An 18,609-nucleotide genomic window follows, 5' to 3' on the forward strand; every position below is an offset into this window, starting at 1 on the left:
AATGGATGATTTTCACTATAAAAAGGAAATGCAAAATATAACCCATTTTAATGTGTTAATTTTCGATTCAATGTCACTTTTTTATCAAAAGATGTTTTTTCTCTATCCTGAAAAAGTGTCGTATGATATTATTGATTTGGTTTTAAAGATGTGAAAATTATTTTGATTTTTTTTATTTAGTTGATATCAATCAACATAATTAAATCGAGCATATTGATAATTCACGTTACTTATATTAATTAATATTAAAAGATTATTTTTATCTTAATAAAATTTTTAAAATTTTGATAATTGTAAACTTGTGTCAAAAATAGTGAGGAGAGCACTTTTTAAATCTTTTTTCTTTTTTGCTTAACCAATGTACAAAAATATAAACTATCCCAAATAAATAAATAAATAAAAATATCTCAAATGAATGTAAAAGAAAGGAATCTTATTTGTGAAGTTGTTAAGAGTCTAAAAAGGTTGGTTGAATGGTTAAAATAAGAAGAATAAAAAAACTTTATTATTAGTTTAGATCTCATTTGCATAAATTCCAATTTTTTTTTTTTAAAACTAACAATAACTTTAGAAAATCACATATAAAAAGTGTAGATTTAAAACTTAAGATAATAATTTTTTTTAATGGTTTTTAAAAACTATTATAAGTAAATTCTTAAAAGTTATAAGGTTATATTTGGTTCCTGAAAAATTTGAGTGAAAATGTAAAGGAAAGAAAATCGAGATGAAAAATAAAAGGAAAGAAAAAATAAAGAAAAATAAAATATAGATTTAAAGTTAATAAATTATTTTTATTTACTATTTCATAAATATTAAGGTTAATAAATTATTTTTAAAGTTACTTATTTTGACTAATCTATACAAATATTAAATAATTTGAAAACGCATAAGTTTTTTTTTTTTAATAGTTTTGATTATATTTTATTTTATTTGATATTTTCCATAAGACATCAAACATGAGAAAATAATTTTTTTTTAGTATTTTATTTTTATTTTTTCTAAGAACTAAACATAATATGAAAATTTTTCTTATCTCTTCAAAAACTATTTTTAAAAAAAGTTAAATTTTAAGATGGTAAATTTTTTTTAATATCTCAATTTTTTAAAGTTATTACTTTTTTTAATATAAACTTGCTAAAAGTTGTATTTTTAACATACTATTATTTTATATTTAAAAAAAAAAACAAAAAATGATAAATGTTTCCAAACGGAACCTACCAATTAGTACAAATTAATTCACCTCTTTGCTCATTTCTTAATTAAGACTGAGCATATGCAATTTTTTAAATGTCCGAAAGAGGTATGTTGTTTTTCCATCGGTGAAAAAGAGTTTCTACTCATAAGTTATAACTAAAGCACAAATGTTTTAGTGTTTGGAAATTGAAAAGACGTATTTTCAGTAATGTCCAATGCTTTTAGAGGAATTTTTGTACAAAGACTTTAAAACTTTTCTTTTGAATATTAAGATTTGATCCCACATCGGCGGGGAGGCTTTCTGTGAACTCTATATTACAGTCAACGAGTGGTCGATTGCAATTCTTGCACGAGACGGCGTGAATGGGCTCTCATATACCCAGGAAAGTCCCCAGGCCCAAGTCTGCAGAGATGATGCAGGCCTGGCAACGGGTAAGGCCTTAGTCCGAAACCCGTGGGCTGAGGCACGTGTGGATCTTGGGGTTTCTGAGGAAGGATTTGGATCCAACTGAACGGGGCTTACGCTCTCGTGCATGATCTTTTCGTCAAAGCACCATTTGCAGTACTAAAAGCCTTGGATCAAAACATGTGAGAAAAATACCATTTTAAACAAAATATTTTAAAATACACACCAAACATATATTTCTATGGCAAAAGAGACCATTTTGAACCCAAACTCCCGTTCTTTTACCTTACCACTTAAAAGACAGACAGTCAAATTCAGGACATCTGACTTCACATTAATTAAAAAATAATTTTTTTTTTTCACTTTTATTCAGGTTGTACATACAAAGACATACAAAGATTATAGCATCATAACTTTGAACTCATCAAAGCTAAGCACACCATCACCATTCAGATCAAACTGATTAATCATCACCCTGCATTCATCCACCGATTTTTTCTGACCCAGTCTGCTCAGCATCCTCTTGAGGCTCTTGGGTGTGATAAACCCACAACCATCCATATCATACATCCCAAAAGCCTCTCTCAATTCATTCATCTTCTCTTCTTCTCCCTCCCCCCCTTCTCCTTCCATCAATCTGATAAAATCCTCCAAACTCAGCAACCCATCTCCATCCGAATCCAGCTGCTGCACGACAGCTTCTGCTTCCTTCAGTGGCAGCTCACCGCCAATCAAGCCAACACAACGCGTAAGCTCGGAAGGAGATAGCTTACCATCATGATCTTCATCAAATTGGTTAAAAACCTGCTCAAATTGAACATCTCTCTTCATCTTATGACAAAATCTGGAATCTGAATGAAGCTGAAGTCGATCTTTCCTCGCGAGGCTATACAGATGAACTAGAAGAGAGAATACGAGTCTCTGAATTTCAATAAGCTTTTGATTTATATGCCTAGTGACCGCGTCTCTTGAATGGTACAGACTGTGGATGAATATTAAATAAAGGAGAGAGCGTGGCTGACCTGCCATAGAAGACATGACTGGCTCGAACTGTCTAGAATGCAATTAACTGTCACCAACCGCCATCTATTAAACAATGGAGTGGCACAGGGTCAAAGTCTGATAGAAGAATAAACGTAAAGGAAAAGGTAAGAGTCAAGGAAACCCAGAAAGAGTTATAAAATTATAATGGTAGGGAACCCACCATTTGCCGACCTGCTGCCAAGAAATAAATTGAACACCTACCTGCACATGAAAAGCACTGGAAGCTACGAAGGCCGGCTCCAATAAGAACGCCATCAAAACATGTATTTATTAAAGGAAAAGCATGAAATGATAACATAGAAATACAATTAAACGAATTATGATAAGGTCAATTACACCCTTCATTGACCATGTCTGCAGTTCAACCACATCCAGAATAGAGGAATGGAAAGAATCAACTTCTAGGATAGGACATCAAAGCACGTTGCTGAAGATCTGCAGATTTCTGGGTCAGGTATTTTTATGGCTAAAGATTTAAAATTACAAACATTAGATGTATAACTTAAAATCCGTACAGCTATCGGGAAGTATTTTGGAATCCATATACTTTATTATCAAAAAGGAAAATCCAAGGAAACAATGGGGGAAACTTCTGATCTGTCCCAACCTGGTAAACATTGGCCCAAAACCCGGATAAAATTTCCTATACTACAAAAAATCTATAAAACAAAGCAAGAGGAAGAAACTTATCCATGATGGAAAATCCATGTCCTGGTCCATCTGATAGACCAAATTATAGTGGAGCTAAGGGTTACAAGATCAATTCATTTCTTGTTTGTGCCTTCCATATTGGTGCCAGATACAAAATCTGTTTCTGATCAAGGCATCATGTTTTTCATAGTCATCCAAGCCTTTCATTCCATTAGATATTGTTGACCAAAGCTCTTCAAAAAAAATTCTGAGGCGAGTTGTTTCTTCCACTCATTTTGGTGCCATTGGCTCTAAATCAGATAAAATTTCATTCATGTCCTCAAAGTGTGGCCAACTTTTCCTGCTTTTCTTATCACCCTTGATTTCCTGTTGACAAAAGATAAGGAAGTTAATGACAATATTGCTAAAAAGGGAGGAATGAGAAGTAAATTCCCGAGTTACACGAGTGACATTAAGGCAGAGTGAGACCATGAAAGGATGAGAACCAATGAAGGTCCTAAAGAAAATGGCACTCTGTCACTGTCTCTACCGTACAAACTTCTCAATTTTGGTTTCAGTACAATTTTGTTTCTAGTTAGAATCCAAAACTGGATATCATGCGTTGGACAAATTGCCAAGGCAATGAAATCAAATCCAAAACTACAACGATTTTTGTCTTTATTGAAGACCAAAACCGTGATATCTAATATTCTATCCTGATTAACTATTGATACACCATAATTAATAAAAACTGAAATGTAAAATGCCATCAACTCAAGAAACTGAGAAGAGCTCAAACCTGATATTTCTGAACCAGAGATGTCCATAAGGATTTACACTGCCCTGGAGTTCGATCGATTCCATCAGCCAACAGGTTTGTAGCTATCTCTTCCCAGAGAGCCATTCGCCTTTTCACAACTTGGAATTTGCTATGCAATTCCCCACGCATGCTAATAAGTTTCTTAACCTCTTCAGGTTTCCATTTGTTTCGTTTCATGGGCTTGGGAGACTTCGGTTGAGATTTTGGCACTTCAGAAGAGTCAACTTCTCTGATTTCAGAATCTTTCTTGAGCTCCATTGGATAGCCTTGTGGAACAAAACTGATTTTGTCTTCCATTAATTGGTCAACAGGTGATGATGAGTCAATGAATGATTTCCAGAAATCTTCAGTGTCCCCAGAATCAGGAGAAAATATTTCTGCACTATTGGAACTTGAAGAATTCGTTTCTTCCTCAGATAGTAATCGTTGGACTTCAACACCATCATCACCTAAAAATGTGACAAATTATTTTTATATATAAAGGAAAGAAAAAGTGAAGAAAAATAAAAAATAAATTTAAAATCAATAAATTATTTTTATGTCATTGCAAACTCATTTTACTTATTTTTCCTCTTTTATGTAAAAAATAAAAAATTTTAAAAGGTATATGTTTCTAATTAATTTTAATTATATTTGATTTTATTTTTTATTTTTTATGATGAAACCAAGCATAAGAAAATTATTTTACAGGAACCAAACATAGCCTAAGGAACTCCAAAAACAAAACTCACCTTTTAAATCTTGTTGTGAAGTGTTCTCTACCTGTATATGGCCACCTGCCTCCTCTTGCATCCTGTTCATCCGTCTCTTTTTAGGATATTCATCAACAACTTCTCTTAGTGCTGATGCGCCAAAACCAACATGCGACTTTCCAGATAGTCTTGCATTGAGCTCGCCAGCAAGAACCGCTGATGGGTTTTCAATAGCAATTGCAATAACTTCAGGCCTCTTACTGCTATACTTCCTTACCATCTTCCTCAACACCTCAGACACAGTCCTTTCCATGTGAGCTAAAGGACAATTCACTGGGCAGCTAGAAAGTGCGGCATGGGCAGCTTTGTGGAGTGCATCTAGAAGTTTCCCTTTGTCAAGCCATAAGCATCGTGTGGTGATTCTTATTTTCCCTTTTAAGCTTTTTTCAGTTACACCATCTACAACTTGAGGGCGTAATATTTCCATGCTGTACCAAGAGAATTAGGATGAAACCAACACAGATAACGAAAATATGTTTTATTGATAAAAAAAAAAAAAATTTGAAGATTACCTGATTACGATAATACCATCTGATGCAATTCTTAGTCTCTCATCAATGCAAAGTTCAGTTGACGTACCAAATGCTTTATCCCCATCATTATACATCAACTGCAATTTAAAAAATTGGTTTATTGGAATTTTCTACTGCACTTCTTAAAATAAACAGAAAGGAAACCTTCACAAATCACCAACCTGCAAATTCTCCTTCCCAAGGGAAATAAAACCATTAGACAGAACTCTTCTGTTCCTCAAGTGTGAAACTCCAAGCATCTCCCCATTCTTTATAACCTGATGGTATTATATGTAAGTGCATTTAGCTTTCTATCATGACAGTCACTTCAAAATTTTCATATTATAGCATCAAATTAAATCCTAATCAGTACATATTTGTTGTATGCATCTCCCAAAGCAATTACACCAGGAAGTAAAGTTGTGCTGTTTATATTGGAACCTTTGGAATACTATCCCCTTGTCCAAGTGACTCCATTACCGGCATTTACCATAATTTGATCCTTTCTTATTTAGATGGCAGCTGTTGGTTTCACATTGTTCTCAGGGATAAAAAGAAAAAAAGAACCCTTCGTCTTCCTATAAGGAGGTTCTATCATCAGAGGGGGAGACAATTCCATCTCTGGAGATCTTTGCTGCCTTCATTAAGCTGCTGACTATGAACATATCATAATGTGAAATGAAGCCCATTGTGCAGAGGATGCAACCCAGCATCAAAATAACATTCATATGGAATTAGCAAGACAATGGGGAAAGAAAGGAAAGAAAAGGAATGTCGACTATGTAATAACTCCCCATGTGACAAGTTTCTCAAAATTCAGTTCAACTGAGGCCATCCATAATGTGGACTTGATAAGAAACCCAATCAACTAAGAATTTCAGACCTAATTTTGTCCAAGCTTAGACAACATTTAGTTAGACATAGTAACTTGTGTAGTTGACTGCACACTTGATGATGTGATTCAAGTTCAACTCCAACAACGTGTTCATATCAGCTCAAAAATTAATCCCAATTTTCAGAGCTGGGGCTGTTGAAACAAACCAAGTAAATGGTATCTCATCTAAAACAATCCAAATACACAAAGAAAATACTAACTTACTGTAGTGTGACGAATGCCAGTTGATTTTCCAAGCAATTCATGCTCTTTCAGGAACAAGAGTTCTCCATGAATGGGTAAGAAGTGTTGTGGCTTCACAATCTTGAGTACTTCCTCCTTCAAAAATATATTTAACTTTTAGATTTTTACTTAAAGAAGAATATAATTATAGATCTAAAAAATATTAAGATAAGCCTGCCCACGTATCAAAACTATGAGTTGATCTCCTCAAGAACAGAGATCATCCCAAACTAAACGTCTGACAAAACTTGATTAGTTCTTATCCATGGACATATCCAGTTCACTCATTGGCTCTATTTAAATAGAAACTGATTCTCATGGCATTGTTTATTTAATCATCAGTAAGAAAATATAAAGAAAAACAAATTCATATATTATTTAAAAAAAAAAAAAGAATCATGCAGGAAGACAGTAACAAATCTGCTTTTTTTGTTTTTTGCCTCTCATGTGCAACAACAGAAAACCAGGGGGAAGACCTCTACACATCTACCACCAATGAGATTATAATGATTCAGAATCTGAATTTTCCTCCTTTAAATTTATTTCTTCAAATTAATGTAAAAGGGATTCAATTAATAAAAATATGATAGAATAGAAAGGAACAGAATGAAAAATGATATTCATTAGTAATGAAAGCTTACCAATTCTCCACGATATCCATGACCAGAAGTGTGCAGCCCCTCATTCTTACCCATTATGATAGTTGATCCAATCTCTGATACGCGGTTTAGCATCTTCATTACACGAGTTTCATTACCCGGGATTACCTGGAAGGTAGAATGAATGATGAAGCTTACAGTTTAATTAATTGCAGCAAGAAACTAAGAAGCTAATCAAATTAATAGATCCTCGAAGATCTAACCTCAAAGATTTAGAAACCAAAAGCAAAGGAAAGGTTTCATACTACTAACAAATTGAAGTAGTCATCTCCGAACAGATAAAGAACAAGCAATACTTCAAATTGAAGCTTCAATGTTTATGTTATCTAAGTATGAAATAAGATCATGGCCAACATGGGAGATAGCAGCAAGAAATAGTTCAAACTAGAAAGGGGGGAAAAAAAGAAGTGTTGTGATAGGCCGTACGTCTGCATGGTGAGGCTCTTTCTTACTTTCTTCAGCAAGCAACCATGCATGATGTTTGGCACTTTAAACATTTATTTATTTTTTTGATGGGTAAATAGAAGCAATATATTAAAAAGAAACGCCAAAGAAAGCATTCCAAAGTACACAGGAAATATACATGTTTGGCACTTTAAACATATGGTTTATCCAAAAACAAACTCATATCAACAATGTGACATTACCAATTCTCTAAGGAGCTTCAACTACATCATTAAAGTAATCAGGATCAGTTCAATCCAATATCAAGCAGCAGACAGAAATCAAGCAGAAAAATCACAAATCAACTTCCACTCCCTACTTTCTGATCTGAGATTAAATGCAGGAAATATTCCAAAGAGGCTAAAGAAAAGATAAATAAAAACCTGAACCAATTTTATGACAAGTTGATGACATGTTTATTCAGTTGATTGGTGTGCAACCATTCAAAAACTATAATTTCCAAAATGACAAGCAGAAAGTATTTCGCCAGGAAAAGATAATAAAGAAAATTCTTCATGAATACTGCTTTTGGTTTCACCTTGGCTGAATATAAAATTATATCTTCCTTGCTCAATTTGAGGGAATGGCTACTTCCATATGATGCAAGATTCAGAGCAGCACGTGGTTCTGCCTGACACAACAGCATACATGGTCATACATGGTCATATTCTAGCTAAAGTGGCCAAAGAAAATTATTGTGGTCTATGGAATTATACAGTTGCTGACCATCTAGATTACTTACTTGAGAGCCAGTTGTGACAATAAGCAAATCCTTTGGAGCATAGGCATCAATATCTTCCACTTTCACCTATATAATAAATGAAAAATAAGAAAGTGAACAGACTACAATGGGATTGATGAATATTGGACAATATGAAGCAACATGTCATACTCTAGTTGCATATAATCAAAATAAGAACAAACAGAACACGGTTGCGGAGTTCAAAGACTATGAAATATATCAGCCACAGATATGCAGATTCTAACTACAACTTTTGCAGATAACAGTCGCACTACCGAAGCCATACATATTGACCATGGTATAAAATATGATTGTGCCTATTAGTAGCCAAGGGTTTCACTCAAACATATGGGATTGTCTACCAGGGACATTACCCTGGTATCAAAGATGAATTTCATTTTGTGTTTTGCTTTCTCTGCCAGGAAATTTTGGTTGGTCTCTAATAGCTATTTGGCATGAAGAATGCTTTCCAAGTGGAGAGTTGGAGAAAGATGTGCAAGAGCTACTCTAACTAAAGATGTCAATAGAAAATCTAGAAAATGCATGGGTTGCATTGTTACAGGATGAAGCATACTGAAATTGCTAGACACTTCATCAAAGAGAAGCTTAGCTTGGGCTTGATTTTGTATTCGATATATGAAGAATGGGGATCAGTTTGCAGATATGTTAACTAAGGGGGTGGCCCTTACAAGTTTGTGCAATGCCTTAAGGAGGACTACACTTGCTACATGAAGACTGGGATCAACTAGTGGATATCTCTAAGGTGGACACCCTAGTTCAAAATAACACCTAGCAGATGAGCATTGAAAACTACACAGGAGAAACAACCGAAATGGGAAAGAAGTGTCAACGGTTATTACCAATGTCGATGGATCAATTGGTGCCTTCCCATCCTTCCATGCTGCATCCAGATATGTCCTCAAGGACATACCAACAAACACCTAATACAGTGGCCAGAATATCATAAAGCCAGGATGCATATTCTCTTAGTGAAATTGTAAGGTGCAAAGACTTCTAAACATGGAAAAGAAACCATAGTATGACATGTAGAAAAGCTGGAGAAAACATACCAACTTTCTGCCTGTTAAATCAGCTGCAGCTTTCACACTTCCAAGGCGATGTATATTTGATGCAAACTGAGTAGTTATAACCCTTCCTTTAGCAGATGAAATATGTCTCAATAGTGCATCTGCTACAACACTCTCACTAATTGTCCTTCCAGGGGAGAGTACATTGGTTGAGTCACTCATCATCTGAAAGCATAGTGAATTTATTGATCAATTTCATGTTTGCTTCATTTTTCTAAGAACATTTCAAATGAAAATTATAAATTCATATTGCGGTTGATTATATCCATGATAGAACTAAAGCTCGATGCTCTAGGTAAATATCATAGTGAAAACATAGGAATTGAAAGATGCAGTAAGCCAAGAAAGACAAGATACTCCTTGAGGACTCAACTGGCAAGAAATATAATGAATCCAGATTTCCATGCAAGTGCTTGGTGTAAAGCTCTCAAACCCTAAACCCTAAGGACAAAAAACAAAATAACACTAAATTGTGGCTGGATTTGGCACAATGGAATAGCATGTTCATAAGATGGTTCTTATTAATATATCCTTCTTCTGTGCCTTTGCCTATCAAAAAAAAAATGTTCATAAGATGGTTCTAGAAAATGTGGGTTTTTTCATGTTTGCAGCACAATAAAAAACTTTGTATCAAAACACATACTACAATCTTAAAAATGACAAAAGCTATTACACATTCCCCTTCATGATTTTAAATGCAACTGAAACAACAAACACCCCCAACCCAAACAACATCTCTCTCTCTCTCTCTTAACAGAAGGAACGAAAATGATGGTGCCCTCCTATGACATATGGGTAGACTATAATATGTAGATCAAGCAGACTTACCAAAGTTACTCCCTCTTTTGAGAGTTCCTCTAGAGCTTCACGATCAAAAACTTTCCCATCTAAGGGGGACTCATCAATCTGTTGAATGTAAACATCCAATGTAGTTTAATAAATGAATGTAGGTAAGAGGAGAATATATCATTACATGTAAAGTTACCTTCCAGTCCCCAGTATGAAGAATTGTACCATCAGCACAGCGTATAACCAATCCACAACAATCAGGAATAGAGTGGGTGACCCTGATAGGCTCTATTTCAAATGGACCAGCAATGAATTTCTTCCTTGTTCTAAACACCTTAAGCCTAGATGGAACAAAGATTCCAAACTCCTTCAAACGCTTTTTAATAAGCTGTTAAGAAAGAAATAGAATATCATGTTTCCGAACCAAGATGAAGAAATTACAAATACCAAGATACACCCTGTGTTGGCTTCTTGATCACGCAAGCATCTAACACGATCGTGTATAGCAGGCATTAAAACAATCAAAAAGAGAAAGACAAGGATTGGCGTTTGGAAAAAAATATTATTTGTTTATGTCAAGTTTAAAATGTGTGTGTATTCGTAACTTTTCTTCAGAGAAGGATTAGCACTAGAGGCCAAGACTGCAATAGTGAATCCCATAATGTGTGTGTGTGTATTTGTAACTTTTCTTCAGCCATTCTTCTTTGTATTTTAACATGGGTGTCTTCCTAAAAAAATGAAACATTTTTAAAAACAAAAAGGAACATAAATTTGAAAAACAACACCACCTACCTCCATTGTGAAAGATGATGCAAATATTGGCGTATGGGAATCCAAAGCTGGGATAACCTGCTCAAATAGAGATGAAACAAGTGACAACAATGAGTTGACAAAAACACACTAGGGGCAAAATACTCGAAAGATAACATTAATGAGGCATTCACTAATCCATACAACCAAATTAAATGATGCAGCTCCACTGACTGCAAATTTCCTGAAGAATCCTAGATCAATAAATAGTTGAATACATTATTCAGGAATGATTTTAGTTCAGGGCTACTATCAATTGTTTAGCTTTTCTGGATTTCAGCAAAATCATTTCACTTTTTTACTTTTGTGGATAGCTTGTGAGCTCATCAACATTTTTGGACCTTATAGAGTAGATATTTCAGTCAACAAGTCTTTTGATCACGTGTCTATGGAAGGATACTACATTAAACGAGGCAGATGTTTGTTATCTAATAAGTATCAAGTATATTAAATGGACATAACACCTAAAACTTCTACATCTCTACAAATATGAATAAAATTCCAGTGTCTTGTATACCCCAGTGAAAATAGGGTGCGGTGCACCTCTTCTCCATTAGGCGCTTTTTGTTACATTTTCACTTGCCTATAAACAAATGTGGAAACTTTGGTGGACTGGAAAATTTAATCTCTCTGAGATTTATCTCATTTTAATATGAAGTAGCATTATGGAGCCATATGATAGTAGGATGGCCTTTCATGTCTTTGTGCTACGCTGATGCTGGTGTGTATATATATATGTACAGAGAGAGAGAGAAAGAGAGAGAGAGAGAGAGAGAGAGAGAGAGAAAGAGAGAAAGAGAGAGATATCCAGTTGAAATGACAATTGCAAGAAGTGGAAGGAAACTTTACCCAAGGCAACGCACCAATGTGATCTTCATGACCATGTGTTATGACCACTGCTTCAATTTTGTGGCTCCATTTCTTGATGAATGTGGTATCAGGTATAATTTTCTGAACACCAAGCTCATCATAGCTGAAATACAAGTTACACATGATCCAGGGTCAATACAACAAGTTCAGCAACATAATTGGTAAGTAGTGCAAAATACAATTGAAAAACTGCATATTGCTTTCATGCCTGACCAAACAAAATTAGATCCTGAACTTGTAGCTAAAGATCATAAAGAGGAAATCAGTATGCCCTTAAACAGAGGTTAAATCTGCAACAATAGTTTGCAAGAGATTGCACAAAAAAATTCCTTGTTTGGCTATCAAAGTGGAGAACGAGCATTTGACATAACAATCACTCAATGTCATAAACTATAACAGGCTGGTTTGTTAAAACTTACTCCGGAAACATGACACCAGCATCAATCAAAATATATCGATCATAATTCCCAACAAGCATGCAATTCATCCCAATTTCACCCAGACCACCTATTGGAAGAACACGGAGTGGTGGGCCTTCGGACCCTTCATAGAACTGCTCCATTTTGCGCTGAACAGAGTCTTCCATGCTTTTTTTAACCCCTTCCATTCTTCGTGATCTCTTGCGAGGTACTTTAGATACACTTGTACCTAAAACGGAGCAGATAGTATAACAAACCATCAACATATAATGAGATGAATAAGAAGCTTGACAGCTGAAAATTACATAGAACAACTCAATTCAAGAAATCATTTAATACGTGAAGAAAAGTAAAGACAATACAACTTATGGATAAGGTTTGTTCTGTAGAATAATTTTTTTTTCTTTTTTTCTTTTTTTGATAGGCAATTATTTTCTAGAATAATAAAACAAACCAAATGTATTGAATCTTGTATTTTCGGTCACTTGTGACCCTAGAAACTATCCACCTCCATTCAACTAACCTAATACAACTACCGGACCGAGTTGAAATAAGTTCCAAATCTTCCAATTTTTCTTTGACCAAAACAACAGAAAAAATAATCATTTTTAACTTCTTTTTTTCTTTTCCTCCATTTTCCCAGAAGCCAAACAGAAGGGCAGATAATAATCCTTATCCGGTGGATTCAGCTGAGAGAAGCTAGTTCACATCAATAGAAAACTGAACAATCAAACAAACAAGAAAGACAGTTCACTGAGCACCACAACAGCACGCGAAAATGCAATAACAAAACTTCTATTCAAATTGCTTCCCCTCCTGTTTGGTCGCCGGGAAAACCAAACTTAAAAATCCCCTACTTCTCACTATTTATAATCCGAAAAACCTAAAACCACAAGAAGATTCAAAAACTCCAACTTTCACATTGTTGCCTCCATTTTTCTCTCACCAATAAATCGACTTTCACATTACCTACAGAAGTGGGAGCAGAGCCCATACGGCACAAAATGGAACGGTTGCTAGGTTTTGGCCGGTAAGGGAGAGTGTACGGACAGCTAGAAAGTGCACTAAAAGCAGCCATGTATTCTGCAACAATTTTGTTTGGTCTGCAAGAAAGCGTATGAAAAAAAAAAAAAACCCTAGAAGTTCCCGTATGGAGAGAGGTTTCAAGGGAAGAAACAAAGCCCTAGAAATGGAGGGCTGGGAATCGCAGTGGCTTGGAGCGGGAAATAGTGTGAGAGTGAGTCTCAGGGGATTTTTGTGAGGACCGGAAATATCTTTCTTATCGAGGAAAAGCAAGAAGGATAACAGGCCACTCCCACCCCACGTGCGTGCTCTCAAGTGCCTGAGAAATTTTAGGGCCCGTTTGGAACAAAATTTTCTATTCCATAAAATAAAAAATAATTTTATAGATTAGAAAATATGTTTAGCAAAACTTTTGTAGGAAAAAAATATTATTTTAAATAAGATTAATAACTTTTCAATTTTGTTCAGGGTGTTCTAAATAACAATTAAAACGATGGATAATATTTTATGAATCTTTATGAAAAATAAATTCAAAAAAAATATTTTTATATTTGAATCTCCAAACAAAAATTTATGTGTGTTTAAATTTTTTATTTTTCATAATTGGTCTAAAAACCATTACCAAATAAACCCGTATTTTCAAAAAATATATTTTAGGTTGAAATTTAATAATATTTGTTAATATTTGATAATTAATATTGATTTTCAAACATTTAATTATATGAAATTTAATAATTAGGATTGATTTTCAAAGATTTAATTATTGTTATTAAAGGAATTAGGTATGTGCATAATTAAAAAGGGATCTCTCCTACAATTTTAATGCTTGAATGATAGCTTATAGTCGCGGAAAAAAAACCAATTTTCGAAAAATCTATACCAAATATGTATTATAGCCAAATTGTTTTTAAGGAAAAATTGTCTTACCAATTTGGTACCATAACAAAATGCAACAAATATAGAACCCATTTGGTAGTGATTCTAAAAAATGATTTAATATTTTTAATACTTAAAAATTTTCATTATTAAAATGTTAAAAATGTTAGGAACGCTTTATAGAATCATTTTTAAACGCACTCTTAGAATGCATTTGACAATAATTTTAAAAAGTACCTTTCTAACACTTGAAAATTTTTATTTTTTAAATATTAAAAATATTAGAAACATTTATCAAAATCATTATCAAACGCACTCATAGTACCTTAACAAAATGGTTTTTAAGGAAGAACCTATCTTACCAATTTGGTACCATACTGAATTTTGAATATGGGCCGTTCAAGTGTATAGTAAAATTTGGACCTTTAAATTAGTTAACAAATTTATGAGATTGAGATATGAAACAATGAGACCAAATTATGAAGTAGAATAAGATTGGAATGTAAAATAATGAAACCAGTTGGGTAAATTGATTTTAAACGATAGTTGTGTTCTATCCATTGGTTTTATCTCCCTTCTATCCACCATTAAAATGCTAAATAAGAGGTCTTCCCGTTTGGCTACTAGTGACTCTTCGAATAACTCCTAATGCCAAACTTTACAGGCACCAACAAGACCATCTTCATCATCTGGAAGTAGAAATGTGAATTAAAGAAGAAAGGAAATAAAATCCCCAGAAAAAATTTTGGTTCAAACGAGAACGATCAGAGTTCTCATTCTCATCTCTTATACCCGCTTATCAAACATAACCAAAGAGCAATGAGATCAATCTTTGTCTTGCTTTGGTAGAATGACCATTGCAGCAAAAAAATGTCACTAATGAGATGTATTTGAGCAATAATGAATTGAACTTTGAAAAGAGGAACAATCCCTAGTTTCCTACTAAGATCAAATTCAAAACTTTCTATTCCTTAGAATTTTCTCAACTTGACCAAAAGATACGTGTGAAATTCCACAAGATCTCAAGCATTTTATTCTATTTTCATCACTGGACAAAACTGCCTGCAAATACTTCACCTCTCCCTTATCCATCTCTAGTAGCCTAAGAGAATCTCTAATACAAGGGAAAAATGCTTCAGGCCGGGCACAAAACGGCTGAAAAACAGAGAACAATGCCCTCATATCAGCTCCAATCTGATTAACACCTTCTTCGGAGAATCCAATATCAATTCCAAAGATACTGCTAAAGATAAAATGGTCGAGCCCCTCTGCAACACTCCTCCATAGATCCAAGAAGTCTCTTGGATTGAGACTCCTCTCTATAACAAGAAGCTGACTCCTCAAAGCATCCAATGCCTCGATAAGATCATGGGATATAGCCAAATCCATGGCTGCTGAAGTTGTAGTTGGACAAAAACGGTTTTGCTCTTGGTCAAAATGTTTCAGGTTTTCCATGTATTCCCAGGAAAGCAACTCAAACTGGCGAAGAAGATTAGCAACTATCTCCATAAGCCAATTAGTCTCGAGCTCATCCAAGCTCTTGATTTCTTCATCAAAGAAGCAACTATGATCATTAGTGTTGTCTTTAACAGGGTTCTTTGATTCTGTCTCAGCCATTTTCATCTCCAAAAAGTTCACATCATCGCTCCATTGCTGCAGTTTAAACTCACAATATCCTGCAGCATTGATCAATCCACAGGCTCTCATTAGTGTCTCATCATCAGGATTCTCAGGAGATAAGTCTGTTCCCTTCCATCTCAACAGCAGTACATTGAGAAAGTACCACAAAAATCTGGCTGCAGTGGACCTGATAAACTGGATTCGTGGTAAAATGGCAGGTAGGGTTTGGCCTCGATCAATCATTTCCCAGGCCATTTTAAGAGCGGATTCTGCAATTACCGGAGCCCTATGGTCTTCCCTAGTAGACAAAAGAAATCGCTCGGTTTCTTTGTTAGTAAGAACATCAACTCCCTTCTTGCTTTCAACTAACCAAGCTCTGTCCTCTTTCAATTCTGCTTTTAGTTTCTTCCAAGCATCCCTGAGCTCAATCTTGGCCCAAATATTAAGCCAATCAAGCCTATCACAGACTATCGACAACACAGATAAACCCCCTGAGAACCCTTCAAACCTATCAAGCTCAGATGCTAGAAGATAACTTTCTGAATTTACAAGTGATTGCATTTGTTTATTGAAAGCAACGATCAGGTCAATCAAATGAAGCCAAGAAGACCCAACCTCCAATTTCTTCTCTTTCTCCTTGTACCTCTGAGCAAGAACAGAGAATACTCTGTGTCCCAAAAACCCAGAAAGCATTTGCACCATTGCGGACACCCAAGCTTCTTTGGCACTACAACCCACCAATCTAGCCTCATCAATCAGAGGCTGCAAGACTTCTTCCACACCCACAGCGAAATCGCTTGTAATCTTACGCACAAGAGCGAAAATAAACTCGGGTTGATCAACCCACTTCGAGAAATGGTACTCAATTCTGGATGCAATAGGAGATACCAGTTCATCAATGGCCCAAAGCTTTGCTTTGAACCCCAGATCATCACTATGACGTCGTTTTTCCCTCACATGCTGCAAAGCACAGAGAGCCACAAAGCTCTGAGAATAACTCTCCCTTTTCTCTCCTCTCATCAGCATCAGAGGATTCGGAATCGCCGAGACTCCTCCATTTTCGATTTTCGAAACCGAAAGCTTCGGCGGCCATCCCAATGAAGAAAGAAGAGTTCTATGACTCGCAACAACTCTCGTCCGGAGAATGCTCAAAGCTTTCTCCACTCTATCATCCACTGAATTCAGAAGCCTTCGCCACCGAGGTTGAAATTCAGCGACATTTGCCAATACCGAATCGATATCAGCGACGATCTTCACAGCTCCGATCACTCTCTCCTGCTTCACAGTACCCGCAACATTTTCCGTGAAAATCACGTCCTCGAGATCCCCAATCAGCGCCTCCAACCTCAGAGCAGTCTCCGCGTACCCACGAACAGCCTCGACTCGCAGCAGTTCACGGGCGAGACGCGGGAGGTCCTGGCTCAAAACGACGTCGTTCTGGGACGCCAAAACTCCGAGGTTCTGCAACCGATAGTTGAGCCTGAGAACGGCGGTTTTCGCCGCAATCGAGCGGCGAGTCCATGAGGCAATGAGGGTTTTGAGGTTCCGGTGAAAGGCTGAGAGATCGGCGTCCAAATCGGAACAGATTTTGGAGAGTTCAACGGCGAGATTAGGGGCGGTGAGAAGGTCTTCAAGGGTTCCAAAACGATGGTCCAGAAACCCTAGGAGATGAGGAGAGAGTTCACTGGGATTGGGCAGAGCCAGAGCTTCCATTTTCAACTACAGAGGCTGTTGCACTGTCACCATTGAGCGTGGCCTTGATTTTTAATCTTCTTTTCTGAGCAGGTTTTCGTATTTATTTGATTTGTTTTTCTTTATTATTATATTCTATATATTTAAAAAAAAATTAAATAAAGTCATTGGCAAGAAATGTAAATGGATAAAATTTTTGAAAAGAATAATCATAATTAACATTTTCTAACTTTACTTCCTTATGAGGAATACATTAAGGAAACCTATTGAAATTACTGATTTTGTTATATTGGAGAGGAACATTTTCTGGGAATCATGGTGCAAAAAATAATTATTAGATGTTATTGTGTGGGCCCTATGGTATGCCAGTTTTCTAAGGAAAAAAAAAAAATCCTAAAATTAGACCCTTTCAAACGTTATATGCCAGTTTTCAGAACCATTGTCTCAATCTTATTAATTGAGAATTTATCATGAGTTTCGGAAAAAATCCCCTATTGGCAAAAGAAAATATGCATTTTTTTATACTACTAACTACCAAAGCCATCCCCAATTCATATTGCATGACAAAAAAAATACATTTTCTTATGTTCTTTTTACTTTTTTTTAAACAAAAAATATTTTCAATATTTTTTATGTAAGAAACTATTTTGAACCATAGTATTAAAAAAGAAAAAGAAAAAAAAAAGACAAAAAGAAAAGCTAAAATATATATGGTTGGTAAGAAGGACCAATCAGACCCAAAATTCAGTCATTATTCTAAAGAAAGGTCCAACTTTTCAAACCCAACTATCATATCTAGACCACGTATTAGCTCGATAGTAATGCCGTCACATAGTGAACACGGGATTTGGAGTTTGAACCTCGGTAGAATAAAGAGACGGACCCATATGGGCCATGGAGTTTGAACCTCCGCGATGTAGATAAAGAGATGGACCCATGGGCCATGTTACAGAAAATCTGCTATGCAGACGGTTTGGAGTAATGACTCATTTGCTGACAAATGGAGTAAATGACTCACCATCCAATAGATTCCCATTGTATGAAAAAGGAAAGTTATTGCTGTAAATTTTTGCTAATATTGGTAAGAGATAAAATGGGTGCG

General features: G+C 35.4%; 3 protein-coding genes across 4 annotated transcripts; all 3 read right to left on the reverse strand.

Annotated features, from left to right (window-relative positions):
- Window positions 1–1,879: 1,879 nt before the first annotated feature.
- LOC100262849 (putative calcium-binding protein CML19) lies at window positions 1,880–2,946 on the reverse strand. The gene is made up of 2 exons (XM_010665433.3): window positions 2,805–2,946; window positions 1,880–2,686 (listed from the first exon to the last, which is right to left on the reverse strand). Exon 2 carries the CDS (start codon window positions 2,636–2,638, stop codon window positions 2,000–2,002), a length of 639 nt encoding a protein of 212 aa, XP_010663735.1. The 5' UTR covers window positions 2,639–2,686; window positions 2,805–2,946; the 3' UTR covers window positions 1,880–1,999.
- A 226-nt stretch (window positions 2,947–3,172) lies between these two features.
- Window positions 3,173–13,581, reverse strand: LOC100268000 (ribonuclease J). Of its 2 annotated transcripts, XM_002279762.4 has the most exons (17): window positions 13,266–13,581; window positions 12,297–12,525; window positions 11,857–11,980; window positions 10,990–11,046; window positions 10,394–10,585; window positions 10,237–10,314; window positions 9,391–9,573; window positions 9,181–9,261; window positions 8,321–8,386; window positions 8,117–8,209; window positions 7,117–7,242; window positions 6,458–6,571; window positions 5,541–5,636; window positions 5,359–5,456; window positions 4,826–5,274; window positions 4,074–4,543; window positions 3,173–3,661 (listed from the first exon to the last, which is right to left on the reverse strand). In XM_002279762.4, the coding sequence occupies exons 1-17, from the start codon at window positions 13,372–13,374 to the stop codon at window positions 3,566–3,568; spliced, it is 2,661 nt and encodes an 886-aa protein (XP_002279798.1). In that variant the 5' UTR covers window positions 13,375–13,581; the 3' UTR covers window positions 3,173–3,565. The 2 variants fall into 2 exon arrangements, with proteins under 2 accessions (XP_002279798.1, XP_010663736.1); XM_010665434.3 differs by lacking the exon at window positions 13,266–13,581 and having other exon boundaries at window positions 11,871–11,980; window positions 12,297–12,413.
- Window positions 13,582–15,054: 1,473 nt separating this feature from the next.
- On the reverse strand, window positions 15,055–18,112 carry LOC100245683 (RINT1-like protein MAG2L). The gene has a single exon (XM_002279742.4). The coding sequence runs from the start codon at window positions 17,526–17,528 to the stop codon at window positions 15,150–15,152; it is 2,379 nt and encodes a 792-aa protein (XP_002279778.1). The 5' UTR covers window positions 17,529–18,112; the 3' UTR covers window positions 15,055–15,149.
- Window positions 18,113–18,609: the final 497 nt, after the last annotated feature.

Source organism: Vitis vinifera, chromosome 17 (genome assembly GCF_030704535.1).
Source record: "Vitis vinifera cultivar Pinot Noir 40024 chromosome 17, ASM3070453v1".
In the NCBI taxonomy this organism is placed as follows: domain Eukaryota; kingdom Viridiplantae; phylum Streptophyta; class Magnoliopsida; order Vitales; family Vitaceae; genus Vitis; species Vitis vinifera.